We start from the raw sequence: 17,372 nt of genomic DNA, 5'->3' as shown, positions 1-17,372 counted from the left end.
CAGTCAGGACCTTTAGAAGGGTGGCGGCCTTGGGGACCGCACCCCCCTGCTGCTGGTGGCCTCGGTCTGCTCTGCATGAGCCCCACTCACCGCAGCTGCCCTTGAGGCTCGCGCTGCTGACGCCTTCCCCTCTGCCCCCTGTGCTGCTTGGATTTTGTGATTGTTTCCCACTGTGTTAAAAATGGGCTGGGATGAGGTCCGCTGGGATTCCCACCCTGAGAGTTAATTGTGTGAAAAGGCTTTGAATATTTGAGTGTTGGGCAGACAGTGCAGGGAGTGACCGTTTTGTGGAAGCATTCGCAAATAGGGGTGGCTGTTCGGTGACAGTGAGGGGGCCCCCAGCAGCAGGTGCAGCTCACCCCAGCTGTGAGCAGACCTGAGTGCAGGCTGGGGGGCCACTCTTCCTCTTCCGTGCTGGTATATTTCCCTCCAGGAGCCTTGGGGTGCCACGGTGTCCACGCCGTTAAGGTGGAAAGATGTGAGCAAGAGGGCTAGTCTTGTCAGGCAGCAGCTTCAGGGGTGGGAATTCTGGATGGGAACCCAAGCACTTTGATGGGGTCGGGTCCTCTCCTGTGGGAGTGGGAGCAGGAGCTGGGAGCTGGCTGGTGCAGAGCAGTGGAGGGCAGGGCCAGAGGGCGTGGGGGGGCGCCGTGTGCAGCATGCGGTGCGGACACCTGCACTCCCTTCTCTGCCTGGTCTGTGAGGTCTCTGCTCCAGAGCACCCCCAGTTATCGAGGATGCTTTTTTCTTGGTAGCTGTGTTTTAGAAAACAATTTTCTTTGGTAAATATAGTTACTGATACGTCAGTTTTACAGGAAACCACAGGCTTGGTGCGCAGGATTCAGAGTTTTTAAATCTCGTACATTCTCCAACATGCGAGACATTTGCACGTTGCTGCTTCCTGTCCTTGTTATCGCCAGTATATGTTCTTCCTTCCCATGCGAAGGATGAGGAACCGGAGGTGCTGAGGGCTTCCGTGCCTCCCGTAAACTGAGGCTGTAACAGGCAGGGGGCAGCCTTCCAGCTGAGAAGGGCGGGCAGCTCCCCTTGGTTAGTGCATACAGAGGTGCTGTTGAGAGCACTTCCGTGCCTCACTTGCAGCTCTGCTCCCTTCTATCTGTCTTTCCCTGTGGTTTATGTTTGCTCTGTGTCACTCTTGTGTTTCTTTTGACATTAAATTTACTGATTTTTTAAAAAAATACATTATTTTGGGGGGGAACTGGTAGGATAATTTTACTTTGAGGATATTGGATTCTGCTATACATTTAATTCACTTAAATGTGAGAGTGAGGGTGAGTTTTTGGCAATATGCTTTTCCAAGATCTCTGGGATATTGAGTGTTCCCTCCTTACTGTCCGTATGGTCATGGGGGTGAGCCTGCCTGGGGAGAATATTCACACCTTCCTTGTTCTCCAGGGGCATGTTTCTCCCACTGGCTGCACGGAATTGCCTGGGGAGTGTTCAAATTTTGAAGGGCAGTTGCTCCTCGGAGATGCCGGTTTAATTGGTCTGGGGTTTGGCTTGAGTATCTTGGTTTTCTAAATTCCTGGAGATCCTACCATGTGGCCTCCTCTGAGACCACTGTTCCCAGTGCCACTTGAGGAAGGGTGGACCTTAGGGTTTGCTTCCTTCCCTCCTGCTGGCTCGTGACCCCAGCCGGGGTGGCCGGGGGCTGCTCTTTGGGCAGCATGGTTCGGCCATGACGTGGAGCGGGTGTGCTCAGGCACTGAGTGTCCCTGGATATTTAGTGTGCTGAGTGTCCTCCTTCTACAAGTGGCCTGACTTTTGCTGAGATCTTTCTGTAAGAGTCCTCATGAGACTTTGCTCTTGTTCCCATAGTACAAACTATATACTCGAAGACTTTCCTGATTTTGGTTTTTGTTGAATAGATTCCTGATTCAGGAAATAGTCTGCTGTCTCTTTCTAGAGAAGGGTTTTAGTCAAAACATTTCATTGATCCAGAATGTGTGTTTTTCCTCCGTGGCAAGCATTTGTCTCCTGTCACTGTGTGGTTTCCTGTTAAGAAATGTGGTGCATATGTGAATTCACTTAAGTTCTGATGTCACATTGAAGCCCATTGGCGGGCAGCCTCAGCCAACCAGACGCTTCCTGGTATCCAAGTAAGAAAGATATATAGTTCTGGAGTAACAGGAAACTTCAGTTTTCAACATCCTGTTTTTCTGGGTTTTGTGACTTGCTGCTGCCTCACCACGATGAAGGTTAGTAGACTTTTTATATAGAATTCTTCTCATAGGATGCCACACATTTAATTACTCTATCTCTAAAATGAGAGCTTTAGAGCTGGAAGACCTGCAGATTAGCTACTCCCACATTTCACAAGTGAGGGAATATTCGTATTCTACATGTAAGGAAGTTGGGGCCTATTGAGCTTAATACTCTTAATTCTCTAAAAAAACAAAAAAAAATTTAACACATTAAAAAATGAAGGTGGACGTGTCAGCCTAGATCGCGCCCTCATTTGACTTGGAATTTCTTAAATATCACAACAGATGAATTACATTCTGTGTTGTAGGAGCTGATTCTAAAGACGCTCTGTTCTGAGGGATACCTTGTTCAGGAAGGGTCTGGCATGAAATCCGCCGCCTTGTGTATGTCCGCTGTGAGGGAAACGGCATCGGGACCTGTGTGCGGAATGCGTCGGTGCGGCCACACCTACACGCTAGGGCTCCGTTCAGTTTCTTTCAGCGTTTAGGAAGGCAAGCTGTGTGTTCAGCTCCTCCCTTGACTCCATGATTTGATGGCCTCCTTTTCTTGAAGTTTTTGAGTTTTTTGGTTTTTCTTCTGGTTGCCCATGTTTAACTCGACCTCATGATTTTTATTCCTTTCAGAAATTAAATGCAAAGACTCTTAACTGAAGATTTTTTGAGGGAGGCAGCAGTTGGATATGGAATGGCTCCTCTTAGCGACTCTTGACGTAGATGTCCCTTAGTGACATTTAGCACCACAGGGTGGACGGTGGATTGATTGGTACATTTTTCCATTCAGCAAGCATTGGAATTTTTACTCTGTGCTGGCCGTTTTGCTAGATGTTAGGTGTTGCGAAATCTGGTTTATAGATCTTACAGTGTAGGGCAGCATCCACTCATGGAACATAATGTTGTCCTTGTCATGAGTGTACTGGGAGAGCCTGGTTAGGGCACCTCACCAAGTGTGGTGGGGAAGCGTGGCCAGGAGAAGTCCTGTGAGAAAGAGTTGAGGGATGGGTGGCGGGAGGCAGGAAGAAGAGGGGGTTCCTGGCAGGATGTGCGAGGTGGAGGAAGAGGAGGTGGCAGGCAGCCTGGAGAGGAAGTTGGGGCCCTCCTCCTCCTCCTGATACTCCTTCCTGGGATGACTGGTGATGTTAGTGCGAGAAACTTGGAAGGCTGTTGACATGGTTTATGTTTGGGTATCTAAGTACATGTTTGTTACCAACATCTCTGAAAGAGATCTTTTCATCATTTTTCTGGTGCAGTTGTGGGTGATTTCACTAGAACTTTTTTGTGGAGGTTCCTTGGTGATCAGAAGCTGTATGTAGTCTTCAGGCGGTATTTGGGGGTGAGATCTGTGTGCATTGGCGCGTGGCACACATCGTAGAGCAGCTCTGAGGTGTCCAGGCAGGCTGTGCGTGTGTGTGCAGGAGCGCCAGGACCGACTCTCCCGTGTGCCTGGTGCGTAGGCGGCCGGGGTTGGAGGAGGAGGTGCACACTTCCATAGTCCTGGTCTGGCCTCAGTGCTGTGCCTGGAGGATGGAGGTGTCCCCCCCGAGCTGTCCCCCTTCTGGAACCTGCTTCTGTTTTCCCTTCCTCATGCGGTCAGTTCTGTGTTTCTCTTGCTGTGCTTAGCTGTGGAACGGACTGTGGCTGGGGTGGGATTGTGAAGCCAGCTCAGCTCAGCCCCGCCGAGGGCCGGCAGCTGCAGCTCCCTATAGCTGGGACGGCTCCTCCCCGGCTCGCCAAGGGGGTTTGGGGCCATGTGGGGAGTTGGCGGTTGTGAAGCTGGTCTCATGCCCTGTGTCCCGGATCAAAGCGTGCCTGAACGAGGGAACTCTGGTGGGACCCCTGCCCCTCTGCTGGAAGTTGTGTTCACTGGTCTGCTCCTTCGGGTCAGTCTGCATCTTTAGGACTTGCTCAGCGAATCCTGCCATGGTCCTCTCACTGCTGGGAGAACTTCATTTATCCTGCACCCAATGTATAAGACCCTACTAACTTGTTTAATTTTTCCTTTCAGACATTTGATGCAAATGATTTGTATCAGGGGCAGAATTTTAACAAGGTCCTCAGTTCCTTAGTGACTCTAAACAAAGTAACAGCAGGTAAGAATTTTTTATTGAACTTGAGGGGGTGGGAAGATAAAAGGGCAAAAACATTTGCTTTTCGGTTGGCAAGGCAAAAATGAACATTACTGAATTGTAAAAATAAGCTATCACATTACATATTTGGCTGTAATTTTTGCTGTGATTTTTTTTTTTTTTTTCCTTATTCGATCAGTCTTCCTCTTTGGGCCTCTGGTGGATAGCAGGTATTTTCCTTTCTGTGGGCAGAAAGATGTCTAGTTGAAACCGTAAGCAGAGGAGAAATGTTTTTCTTGTGGGCACATTCATGGGCTGTCTTGGAGCTAGAAGCACTTTCTCTGGGTTTTTATTAAGTTTATGCTGATCAAAGCTCATGTCTCGGGAGCAGATCCAGGGACTGTTTTTGAGGTGTGGTCATGACCAGGGAAGTGGCCAGTGAATTGGCCCCTGAAATAAACCCCTACCTGGGCTAGGCCTCTTGAGGGTGATGAGGATGCCCAGGCTATGAGCTTTGCAGTGTTGTGAGCCTGGGTCATCCCTCAGTGGAGGGGGCTGAATGGAGCAGAGCTCCCAGACACTGTGAGGACAGGAGAGCTTCTGTGTAGATTTCTTGGAGGGAGGCCCCGCCTGACCCCTGAGCACCGAGAAGCTCTATCTTTAGAGAGCTGTGTGGATCTAAAAGGACTTAGTGGCTCTTGCGTTTTAAAGTCCTTTTTCTTTTTCCATTTACCTTTATACATTTTTAGGTTCAGCTTTATGGGAACAAGTAGACCTTGAGGTCTCTTGATAAGAAACCTCAAGTGTATTTTGTGAGGGGCTCTTGTCATTTTCTTCCTGGTCCTTCAGATAGGGTGTGGGGGAACAGTCAGAACACTGTGGGCTGCAGTCCCAGCTTGGGGTGTGCAGCGCTCAGGGGCTCAGGTGCCCCTTCCTAGAACTTGTTTGCTGGGATGGCTGTCCGGGTGCCGTCTCCTGCCCGCGCAGAGGTGTAGGATGGGGGGCCGGCGTGGGGGGAGTGCCACCCAGAGCCGCTGCCTGCTGTCCCTGGGCAGGACTCTTGATGTGGCTGTGTTTTCCCAGCTTGACTGTGTGGTTTAAAGCTGAAAATCTCCTAGGGCTGTTGAGTTGGAAGTATCTGGGGGAATTGGCTCAGTTGATAGGTTAGGACCTTACGTGAGCAAGTGTGCGAGGTCGGTGACGATCTAAATCCAGGAGGAGGGAGAGAGACCAGGATGGAGAAGGGAAGGGGGTATAAAGATGTACATAGTTAGAATCATCCTACCACTTGATGTTTAGCAGACAGAACTTTAGGACATTTTATACGGTTGTTAGGCATTGAAGCTGCCTTCTTTATCCCACATTGTAATGGAGGTAGCTTTGATGTGAACCGCCAGACTAGGAAGAGACGTGTGTGACGGTGGGCGTAATGCAGTGACGGAAACCTTAGAGCAGATCATTGAAATTGAACGGAGGAACCAAGGCAGAGCGGGCACAGCTGCATGTCTTCGCCACGTGGGTCCTGCCTGCGAGCTGCTTTAATAGCCACCGGTGCCTCAGTTTTGCGGGTGCGTCCTGGGACTGCTGGGGTTCTCTGTTGGAGAGCGTGGCAGACACAGAGGCAGCCTGCCCCCAGGGCCTCCTTCTCTGGTGGCTGCTCAGGAGGGAGGAGGGCCGATGCTTGCTTGGTCTCCGGGAAGATGGGGCGGGGGGGGGCGCTGCCATGGGGCAGCTTTGGTCCATGCCCTTGGGCGGGTGCTCCTCATCACGAACGTGGCCCCGATCTGACGTCTCCTGGGCATGGTACCGTTGTTTTTACCCCCTCTTGTGCACAAGTATTACTCCTGTACCCTTGAGAGCAGTGGACACTTAGAAGATGTAAGGTGTTCTTGACAAAGACCTGTTTGGAAAGCTGCAAAATAAACCTGATAAACTTGGTACTCTTCCTTTCAGTGTTGACACTGGAAGCCTCTCAGCTGGAAAGGCCCCCCCCCTTATTTATTTATTTATTTTTAGAGCAAGAGCGTGCCTGTGTGCAAGAGGAGAGAGGGGCAGTGGGAGAGGGGGAGAGAGAATCACAGGCAGACTCTGCACTGAGTGTGGAGCCTGATGCAGGGCTCCGTCCCATGACCCTGTGATCACGACCTGAGCAGAAATCAAAAGTTGGGTGCCTAACTGAGCCGCCCAGGTGCTCCAAGAACTTGTGCTTTTATATTGAGCTATTTGCTCTTAAATTTTGTCCCTGAAGTCTGCGTGATGGAAGTGACTGTGTCTTTTTAGATCTCACTTTTGAATGACTGAATAATAACATGGTTGCAGCTGTTGGTTCCAGGTTTGTAGGCCTTGTTGAGAAGAGCATGTTCATGTTTTCCCTTTACTTCTGCCACTTAGAGACCCTTGTGTTCTTTGGGTATATCGATGAACACTTGCCTTTTAACTGGACAGAAGACCGTGGGAAAGAAGGGATGTCCTAAGACCCTTCCATTACACTAAGCGGTCCCTTGAAAGGTAGCGTTAGGCGAGAACGGGGAGCACGGCACGTCGCCACTGTGGGCGGAATCCCCGGGAAGTGCCCCCGAGGAGCTGGTTTTGTCCTCGGGATTCCTGAGGTCTGGCCTTGCTGCGGTAGGAAGCACCGGCCATGACTACAGCCTGAGGCAGGACCTGAGGGTGGCAGTGGCCTGTTCGAGCGGCTCTGCCAGGGCCTTAGGACCGGGCCTGCACGGCTGTTCGAGGCCTGGGTTTCCAGACGCCGGCCTCTGTCTGTAGAGCCGGCTGGGCATCAGGAAGGACAGGCAGAAGCCCCGGCAAGCGGGCCCTCGCCACGTGCGCAGGCCTGCTTGGCCCTCGGGGAGCGCAGCCCCGGGGCTGGCGCAGCCCGCAGCCTGTGTGCTTCTCCCTGGGAGAGCTGCAGACGTGCAGCCGGCCGCTAGCGGGGCCTCGGAGGCCCGGTGTGAGCCAACCCCAGCAGCCCTGCCGGAGGAACAGGAACCGGAGATGACCGGCTTGAGGATATTTCCGTTTTATTACTTTGCTTGCTTATGTATTTATACTTTATTTTTAGAGAGCGTGCGTGGGGGGGGTGGGGGGTGGGGGGGGGAGGGGCAGAGGGAGAGAGAGAACCCCAGGCAGGCTCTGTGCTCGGCGCAGAGCCGAAATCAAGAGCCGGCTGCTTAGCTGACTGAGCCACCCACAGCCCCAAAGACATTTTTAAAGAAGGCTCCCCATATGTGTAGTAGTTTTAGGAAGTTGCTAGGTTTGTGGCTCTTGGTATAGTGATTTCCCTGGAAAGTTTCTTCATGGCTTCATCGGTTTTTTTTTAGTCCACTCCCTTCTGAGAAATGGGTTGCTAACATTTACTTGGTGGTTGGCCCAAGTGGAGTGTCTCTGCTCATGAAGAGACTGAGGGAGTGAGCTGAGCACTTTCATACCTGCTTACTTCAGTCCTTCCAGCAGCTTTGTGAAGTAAAGTGTGGCTGCCTTCGTTCTGAGGAAGTAATCCTCAAAAGGGTCCCTAGCTAAAAGCTCTAAGGGGATTTTTCTCTTTAAGTAAGAGTCTTTTCCTTTTGTTGCAAATAATTCCTGCTGCTTATTGCATGAAGCTCAGTCCTGGAGAAGTGGGTGGGCAGGGACAGTGTGTCGGGAAGCAGTACTGGGGGGATGCTCTGAATTTGAGAGACTTATGTTTTCCATATGAAGGGGAAAATATTAAAAAGTTACAAAACCTTTAAGAAATTTGAAAGTTATACTAAGGAACTGATGAATAGTTCCGCCCAGTTAATTTCTGGGGAGCGTGCGGGCCGTTTCTGCGGTGGGCAGTCTGCCCTGCTGCACGTGCGGCCCGCTTCGTTGCCCCTGCCGTGTGTCCCCTGGGGCTGCCCCCGTTGAGAGTCCGGTGGGCTGCAGGGTACGCGCTTGCCAGCGTCTCAGCCCGCTCTTCTCTCTGCACGACCTTTTCAGACATTGGCCTGGGAAGTGACTCCGTGTGTGCCCGGCCCTCATCTCATCGGATAAAGTCTTTTGACTCGCTGGGAGCTCAGCCTTCGCACAGTCGGACTTCAAAATTGTTCCAGGGCCAGTATCGAAGTTTGGTAAGTTTGAATGAATGATTGGAGTATGTCGGGGAGATGAGTGTGTGCAGGTATGTCCAGGAAGGTCTGTATGCCCCTGAACTGGGCGCTGCCCAGCCGGAGGGCACTTCGGCTTTGTTCCCGTGGTCCCTTTGCTTGCGTATGGCATTTGTTTATCACCACATTATCCACATGTTACACTTGACTGCTTTTGAGAAACTTGTGTATTTTGGGGGCTATATTTTAAGAGTCCTTAGATGTGTTAATCTAGAGAGATGGGTGCTTTAAAGTGTTTCCCAGATCCCTTGTACTTTATTTGCTTTGTGCAAATGTACAGAAGTATGGGAATAAGAAATTTAGATGTGTAAGGAAGAAATGGCTAACAGCTAAAGAATCAAAAGGTGGTCTTTCTCAGCACGACCTAGAGTGCTTTCCTGAGTCAGGATGTGATTGGTGAAGGAGGGACTTCCTTCTAATGGCTGGTGGGGATGTGGAAAAGGAACTGAAGTGAATGGTTATCCTGGGAAGTGAAGAAAAATCCATGTCTGAGTTGTTAGGATACAGGCTGTGAGCAAAGAACATAGGGCGAAACCACGAAACTGGACAGAGATGAAGTACAGCACTGAATGGGGACCGTGTGCTGAGAGGCCATCCCGCGGTCCTTGTACAAACATGCGGAGCCCTCTTTGGAGTTACTGGGTGATTGCCCTTTGTCGTGTGACTTCACTTTCACGGACCACTTTAATAAACCTGTGTTAGAGACAGATGGTCTTGCACATGAGTCTAAAGAGAACCCAACTCTTGAGGGTTTAAGGACCACAGCTACGTTGTCTGCTTTGACACAGAAAGGAAGATAGTTAAGCTAATGGTGACCCTAAAGAAAGAAATAGGTTAGAGTTATATTTTGTGGAGGGAATTTGACTTTAATTCATGAAGGAAGGAGGGTTGAAAAAGAAGCTATGGAAGGCAATGTAGTTTTCTACATGTTCCTGAACTTTTTGAACACAAGCTAAATTGTTACTGGTTTCTCCTTAGAGCGGCGCCATTACCGTTTCTGCCCTTGTGCATGCTGTGCACGCTGTTCCAGGCGCTGTTCCTGCACTGCTCAGATAACCCTCCCAGTGACCCCACGGGGCACAGGCTTTAACGCTAGGTGAATTTTGCAGAGCACTATTGGGAGTATTTTGATTCCAAATTGAGGAAAAATACACAAACTACTTGAAAAACATTTTATTTAATTTATTTTTTTAAAAGGTTTTATTTATTTATTTGACAGAGAGACACAGCGAGAGCGGGAACACAAGCAGGGGGAGTGGGAGAGGGAGAAGCAGGCTCCCCGCAGAGCAGGGAGCCCGATGCGGGACTCGATCCCAGGACCCTGGGATCAGGACCTGAGCCGAAGGCAGACGCGTAACGACTGAGCCACCCAGGCGCCCCTTGAAAAACATTTTAAATTTAGCTTTTATAAAATTTCTGGGGGAAAATGTAAGAAAACAAAGCACACTCTGGGTAAAATACCTGTTGCCTCACCCATTTACCTGTGCTAACTTTTCAGTATTTTAGAACATGAATGCATGTGAGGTGGGGGGGAGGGCAGAGAGAGAATCCCAAGTAGGCTCCGTGCTGGGCAGGGCTCAGTCCCATGACCCTGATATCATGACCTGAGCCTAAACCAAGAGTCGAATGCTCCCAGGCACCACTGCCTGTGTCCATTTTTAACTACTTGTTTTTGAGTACATGAAGACTAGATTGCAAATATATAATTTCAAGTAAAATGCAGTTAAATGTAATGTTGAATAGTGAATGTTACTGGGATCACAATAAGCATAGGATTAATTTTTAATGAGCTGGAGAAATTTTAAGTTACACCAGAAATAAAAGGCCCTGTGCCATCCCTCCTGTTTAGGATTGGAAGAGACCCCATTAGCTGCTGGTGAGCAAGGAGCAGGGGCAGGGCTTCTCTTACCACGCTGCATGAGGATGACTTTTGCCTTTAGATTTTTCTGCAGGTGTTCATAGTACTTTGAGGTAACTTTCTTGGGTTAAAAATTATAAGGATGGCAAAATATTCAAAGCTGGGTGGTGGGCACGACAAAGAGAAATTGTTTTCTTAATTTCACTTATAATTGTGCCAAAAAGAATAAAAAAGGAATAAACATAATCACGGAGGTGAAAGACCTGTACTGTGAACACTACAAAACAGTGAAGGAGCTTGAAGACGACACCAACAAATGGAAACACACCCCTGGATTAGAGGAGTCCATGCTGTTAACGTGCCCATGGTCCCCAAAGCAGTCTGCAGATTCGATGCAGTGCCTGCCAGAATCACAGTAGTACTGATCCCAGAACTAGAACAAGTAATACTACAGTTTGTGCGGAGCCACAGAAGACTTGAAATAGCCGAGGCAGTCTTGAGGAAGAACGACGCTGGAGGGATCCTAATCCCCGATTCCAGGGCACACTACAGAGCTGTAGCGGTCCCAGTACAGTGCGGGCGGAGGAGTCGACACAGATCAGTGGAGCAGAACTGCGAGCCCAGAAAGCCTACAGCTGTGTGTCTAATACAAATAAATATTATAGAAATCCGTGGCAGAGGAGGCAAGAATATATAATGGGGAAAGACGGGGTCTCTTCAGACAGTGGTGTTGGGGAAAACTAGACCACTTTCTTAAACCACACACAAAAATAAACTCAAAATGGATTAAAGATCTAAATGTGAGACCTGAAATCATAAAACTCCTAGAAGAAAACAAAAGCAGTAATTTCTTTGACAACGGCCATAGAAACCTTTTTCTTGGTATGTCTCCTCAGGCAAGGGAAACAAAAAACTATTAGGAGTACACCAAAATAAAAAGCTTTAGCACAGCAAAGGAGCCATCAACAAATGAAAAAGACAACTTGCTGAATGGAAGAAGTTATTTGGAAGTGACCTATCTGATAAAGGGTTAGTATCTAAAAATATATTAAGAACTTACACAAATGAACATCAAAAAATCCGATTAAAAATGGGCAGAGGACCTGAATAGACATTTTCCCAAAGACCTACATGTGGTCCAAAGACCCATGAAAAGATGCTCAACATCACGAACCACCACAGACTTACATCTCAGAACCACGGTGTGAGAGAACCCCTCATCTCCGTTGGAATAGCTAGTATCGGGAAGACCATTAGGAGGTGTTGACGAGGATGTGGAGGAAGGGGAGCCCTCGGGCACTGTTTTGGGAATGTAAATTGGTGCAGCCACTGTGGGAAACAATATCATGGTTCTTCAGATTGCAAATAGAAATACCGTATGATCAGTAACTCCATTACTGAGTATTTGCCCAAAGAAAACAAACACTAATTTAAAAAGATACACGCACCTCCGTGTTTATTGCAGCATTATTTGTAATAGGCAAGATGTAGAAGCAACCCAGGTATCCAGACAGATGAGTAAAGGTGGTATATATTCACAATGAAATATTACTTAGCCATAAAGAATAAAATCTTGCCATTTGCAATAACAAGGATGGACCTAGAGGGTATAATGCTGAGTGAAATAAGTCAGAGAAGGACAAGTACCACCTTAGTCCACTTGCATGTGTTATCTGATAAATGACATAAAAAGCAAAAACAAACCCATAGAGAACAAACTGATGATTGCCAGAGGGGTTGGGGGATGGGCAAAGTGCGCAAGAGGGAGAAGGAGAACAACAACTCGGGGACAGGTGGATCTCCAGCTACCCGTAACTTTCTATTTTGTTTGAAATTTTCCATAATCTAAAATCAGTTTGCGGCTTCCTGAGCATTAGTTTTGTGATCTCTCGATTGTGTACGGCACCGCCATTCCCAAGGCAAGGACTGGTGTTCTCAGGGTGCGCTCTCAAAGCCCTTGGGCGCACACACTGACTCCGTGCTTGCACCTCTGGTTGGGCAGGTCCCGCCTGACCACCTCGGAGCTTGCTGTCCTCAGAATCTTGCTTCTGGGTCTCTGAATCTGTCTGTTCCTGGACAGCTTTCCTGCTTGTGAGGTTGGCACGTTTGAGCAGTTCTAACGTTTTGTTTGTACGGACCTGGAAATTTTAACTTCCTTATCTTGGCACTTCCCTGTTGCTTCCTCATTACTCTTTTCTTGGGGTGAGTTCTCCCCGCTCCTCACCAGCAGCCTGTGCTGAGCTCTTTCTGTGCCCCTCTGCTGCACACTGGGCCCCTCCCCCAGACGGAAGGGCTCTGTAACTGCATTGGAGAGTGGGGGCCTCAGGCTGTGACTTGGGTCTTGTTTTTCCTCCTGTCTGAGGCTGACTTCATCCTCTTTCATTGGTGAATAAACTGGTACGGACTGCTATGGGGTTTCCTCCTGTCCCTCTATACCCTGAGTTTTCATCCCTTAACTCCTGGTAAGTATGGCCGTGGGCTCCCGAAGTTTCCCCCCGCCACATCTGGGGAGAGTAGTCAGATGAGGAGGGGATGTGGTTGCTTCCTGTCACCCTTCACTTGGGGGAGTCCTGATGTGAGCCCTTAAAGCATTTTCTGTCCCTGTGGTCTCTACTACCTCCTGGGACTGGGGCCAGCCCTAGTCACTGAGCTCCCAGAGGGTCTTTTAGGCGTGCAAGTGCAAGACTGTATATCTGTGTGTTCCTCATGGTTTAAATCTTCCCAGTTCCTCTGTCCAGCAAGCATGGGAATACTGGGCTGGTTCAATGTATTATGTGTCATCAATTCTGAGAGCTCTTTAAAACCTTTTTACACATCTGAAAGTAGCAAGTGTCTTAATGGCTGATGGTATGTCCTGACAGCATTTGGAATACAAAGGGGGCATCATCTAGTTGCTGGCATCTTCTTTTTGACGGAATACGTTCTGAGGAAACAAACTTAGAGAAGTCCTATTTACACGAGGTCTCGAGACTGGGAAATACTAGCCATTGGAGTAGAAATTGAGTCTTCCCTTGACAGGCTTTTCTTCTTTCAGTGAAATTATGGGTACTTCCAGGAAACAGAGGATGGAGTTCATATGAAGGCAGTGCTCTGGGATATCCTGGTTTTGGATTATTATGATAACTTCAGAATGTGGGATAAAAAAATTGCTTGGTGAGGATCTGGATGTGCACGGTATTGACAAGCAGGCCTTTGTGGGCATCGGGAGGTGGCTTTTAAGAACAGACGTGGTGGGGACAGGTTCCTGCTCCCAGAGGAGGTACTCTACATGTACTCCACCATTTACTCCCCTCACTGACCTGAAACCTACATCTAGAAGACAGCTTGATGAGTTTTTACAAGTCACACAATCCCATGTAAGATCGAGAAGCAGAACGTGACCAGTGTCACCTTTGTTAGGTTTGCCTTTCCCAAAGGCATCTGCTGTCCTGATTTCTGACCGTGAAGATGACCTTTACTTGTTTTGTATTTGACATAAATGGAATTCCCCAGCGTATACTTGCTCTGTGAGCGGCTGCTTGGGCTCAGCCCATTATATTGTGGGCTGTCGTGGCGTGTCAGCTTGAACCCAGATACCTCATGAGCTTTAGTGGCAGGAGCACTTAGAAAAAGGGGAAGGAGAGAAATCCAAAATAAGATGGTGGTTAAATACGTGGTTGCGGTTTCCTGACCCCAGCGGCAGTGACTTGAGCACTCCTTGTCCGCGTCGGGCCGTGTGGAGTCCTTGTGGCCTCCTGTCTGGTGCACCCCCTTGCTGCATCTTGCTCTCTTAGCAGCATTCCTCAGAACAGCGTCTTACATTTACGTCTCTAGTAGGTGCTGGACCAGTGGACATCTGTGGAAGTAGAAATGCAGACCGACCAGGCTGGCCCCCGTCCTTCTGTTGTGGAGTGTCTGAAGTGGAAGAAGCGTCTGTGGTGTTTGCCTGACGTGTGCCTGAGTGCAGAGAATTTGCAACTTGGGGGAGTGTAGTTGACCTCATTTGTCCTGTTCCGGTCACTGTGGCACCTGGTTGCTGAGCCGAGGTGGATCGCTGGCTGTAGGGTGATTCCTGGGGGGCAGTTTGAGCTCCGTGGGGCCCGCTCTGTGTGTGTGCTTGCTTACGTGTTGTGTTCCGTTGTGGAAGTTGATCACCAGGATTGGCTCTGTGCAGGTTTTCTACAAAGCCAACTTGCCCAAGGTGGGTCACAGAAAGGAAGATGGTGGTGGATGACCCATGCAGGAGGACCGTGGTTTGCAGAGATGAGCTGACCCAGCGTGGCAGCCTGACCTGGCTTCCCTCCCCAGAGCGGGGACCGATGTGCCCTTTCTAGTGCGGGGCTTCAGCTGCCCCTCGCTGTTCAAGTCTGCCAGCAAGCATCACATGTGAGGTGACTGGTTGGCCAGAGCTTTGTCTTTCAGTGTTGCCAGACGCTCAGGAGATTTCCATACTGAGCATTCTAAGCATTAAATGTGCAGTAGGTACGACGTGTTTAATTTACTAGAGAAGACATTTAATGGATGTATCTAACTGAGTAAGTTTTTGGCATTTATATTAACGTAAAATACGCAAGTAAGTCTTGAACATCTGCCCCTCTTGAAGCCCTGTCCCGCTGTTTGTGCTTCTCTCTTTCTCTCTCTGTTTGGTGACACATGAACCTAGTTTGGAATCAGGTCCTTCAGGACCTGGTGCAGCAGGAACCAGGCAGCCAGCTACTTCCCGCCTTTCCCGTTGTCTCAGTAAATGCCTGTGTGAAGCTTAGCTTCTTAGACCTGCCATGGAGTGGGGGTCTTCGGGTCTCATGCTGCACCCTGGGCCCGAACCTTCCTCTTGCCTGGGTTTCCCCTGTGGCTTCTGTTGGGTCCGGTCCGCGTAACGTCACCATGTCCCAGACCCACAGCGCGGCTGGGGCGTGTGCTGTGATTGCTCGTCCTTTCCTGACCACGTTTTGTTATCTAGAGTTAATAACTGTTGCCTGTTTGAGCTTTCTGTGCATCCTTGCGGACTGCAGCCCTGGTCTTCTGCCTGTTTCTAAGACTCTCCTGTACATTCAGACCTGCTTAGGATTTTTCACTTCTTCCCCGGGAACTCCCCTGCAGTCTTGTGGCCACTTGAGAGTCTCCTGGTTGTTGCCAGGCTCCTGCCAACTTCCGTCTGAGCTGTCCTCCTGCGTCACCCTCTCCTCCCTCTGACCCAGGCCCGTCCCTCCCTCCTCCATAGAGAAGACGTAGCGTCTTCTGTTTTTCCCTGGCTGATTCCCCTGTTTTGGAGGGGCACGTCTTTCAGTAACTTGACGAGAGGGTGCACGGGCCATGAAGTGTTTGAGAGCTTGCATGGCACCACATGCCTTTTTCATACTAATTCTAAGCTTTGCTTCAGTTTTCCATAGTGTAGTTACGACGTGACTTGGTTGGGGCTTCTTTGGGCTGCTTCTGCTTGGGGTTCACGCGGTTTCTTGACTCTGTAGGTTGGTGTCTTCTGCCGGGTCGGGGACATGTTTAGCTGTGTTTCTCAAACCACCTTCCGGCACGGCTCTTTCTCCTCCACGATCCCGATGACGCCAGTCTCAGGTCTGTCATTTTCCACACATCCCTGGGGCTCCCCGTGTTTTCACCACTGTTTTGAGTAAATTTTGTAAGTTCTTTTTTCTTTTTTGAGGTTTTCTGTCTCATTCCTCTATTTTGAGAGAACTTGTAATGGTTTTTGGAGCCTTTTGATGAAAGCCCTTTGTGATCCCAGCATCTGCTGCATGTCCGTGCTGCCGTCGGCCGCTTCACTGGTTCAGGCTGGGATTGTCCTGGTTCTCTGAGTGAGCGGTGCTTTGCCTTGTATTCTCGACACTTGGGAGGAATGCAAGGAGATGCTGCATCCTGCTTTTACGTCTGGTGTGTTTGCAGGCCGTGACCCTGACTGGGCTTGATATAATGGTCCTGTCCTGTGTTGGTAGGTTGTGCTTCCAGTGGTAGCTTAGTTTCCAGAGTCCTTGCGGGGGTGTCTGGTCAGCCTCACCCCCCCGGTATTGCTGGGGTTCCTTCTGGTCCCCGATGACCTTGCTGGATGGGAGAGGGGACATGCTGGGCCTGGGCCCTCCCCTGAGGCTGGCTGGAGGACGGGGGCACATGGGGCCATTGGCTGCCACCTGGTGGGGTGGAGGCAGGGACTCCCTGCCTGATCTTTGCTGATGTCACGAGTGCAGGGGGAGTGCTGGTGCTCTGTGGGGTATGGGACTACCTTTCCTGTCCCCGTGGGCTCCCTGGTGCAGGCGGAGAGGGCACAACCCTGCCAGGGGATGGGTGGGCCTGCACGCTGACCCTCTTTGGCTCCTTTCACCAGGAGATCAGGCTTCCTTGGGGGGATGTGTTTAGTTTACTCATGTTGGTAGTTTCTAGTGGCAAGGCTCTCCAGCACCCAGTCTGGGGTAGATGGGAATAAAAAGAAGCACTAGCCAGTCTGCCTCCCTCCTTTCAGCCTTTCAGAGATGGGCACATGTGCTTAATCTCTGAGGAAAAAAAGCAAATGAAAAGGAGATACCATTTCTTGCCAGCAGTTGGGCGCAAATGAAAATGCTGGGCAATATTCAGTGCTGGGGAGTGTGCAGAGAGCCAGCTCTTCAATACTGTTGGGGGAGTGTCGCTGGCTGTAAGTAGAACCTCTCTGGAGGGCGGTTTGGAAATTGGTACTAAAATTTAGAATGTGTCATACATGTTTTTTGACCTGAATTTAATGTGTAGGCTTATTTACAGGTGTGTTCAGAGATGTGCAGATAAGATAGTTTTAATGCAACCTTGTTTTGCAGTAGAAAAACAGTAGCAATAACCTTAGATCCAGTAATGGAGAATGAGTTAATGGCATGGCCATACAGTTCAGTTGCATGGTTGGTTAAGACTAAAGTAATTATGCTAGAAATGACCACACTGTGTTAACTTTTGATAAATTGTCGAGATGCTCCATATGATTTGATGTAAGTGTATGTATGAAAGTGTGTAATGTTAACGTAGGCCCAACCTTGGCCAAAATAAGGCCTTTTAGACCACGAAGAGGGTTTCCTCCGGGGCTGGAACCGGGTGCTGGTGGTCAGGGTACACTGTAGGAGGTCCCAAACCTGTTTCTGTACTTGAA

At 49.4% G+C, this 17,372-nt stretch overlaps 1 protein-coding gene and 1 long non-coding RNA gene across 7 annotated transcripts in view; both read left to right on the top strand.

Moving 5' to 3' along the window:
• ARHGEF7 (Rho guanine nucleotide exchange factor 7) overlaps positions 1–17,372 on the top strand; it is a 101,445-nt gene that overhangs the window by 22,978 nt on the left and 61,095 nt on the right. For 3 of the 6 annotated variants that reach the window (XM_035003042.1, XM_035003040.1, XM_035003041.1), the window contains 2 exons: positions 4,228–4,312; positions 8,249–8,379. Coding sequence is in view for 3 of the 6 variants with exons in the window: in XM_035003036.1 (XP_034858927.1) it covers positions 2,214–2,219; positions 4,228–4,312; positions 8,249–8,379 (222 nt within the window). In the remaining 3 variants the exon portion in view is untranslated. Of the gene's footprint in view, positions 1–2,128; positions 2,220–4,227; positions 4,313–8,248; positions 8,380–17,372 lie in introns of those variants that run through there. The other 3 variants (XM_035003036.1, XM_035003037.1, XM_035003039.1) reach the window with 2 other exon arrangements.
• Positions 12,958–17,188, top strand: LOC118009228. Its single transcript, XR_004678839.1, has 2 exons — positions 12,958–15,823; positions 15,912–17,188. It is a non-coding gene; the product is annotated as an uncharacterized LOC118009228 (long non-coding RNA).

Source organism: Mirounga leonina, unplaced genomic scaffold (assembly GCF_011800145.1).
Source record: "Mirounga leonina isolate KUSES-001 unplaced genomic scaffold, KU_Mleo_1.0 Mir_127, whole genome shotgun sequence".
Classification (NCBI taxonomy): Eukaryota; Metazoa; Chordata; class Mammalia; order Carnivora; family Phocidae; genus Mirounga; species Mirounga leonina.
The sequence above is the reverse complement of the archived record's forward strand: the minus strand, read 5'-3'. Positions and strand labels throughout refer to the sequence as shown.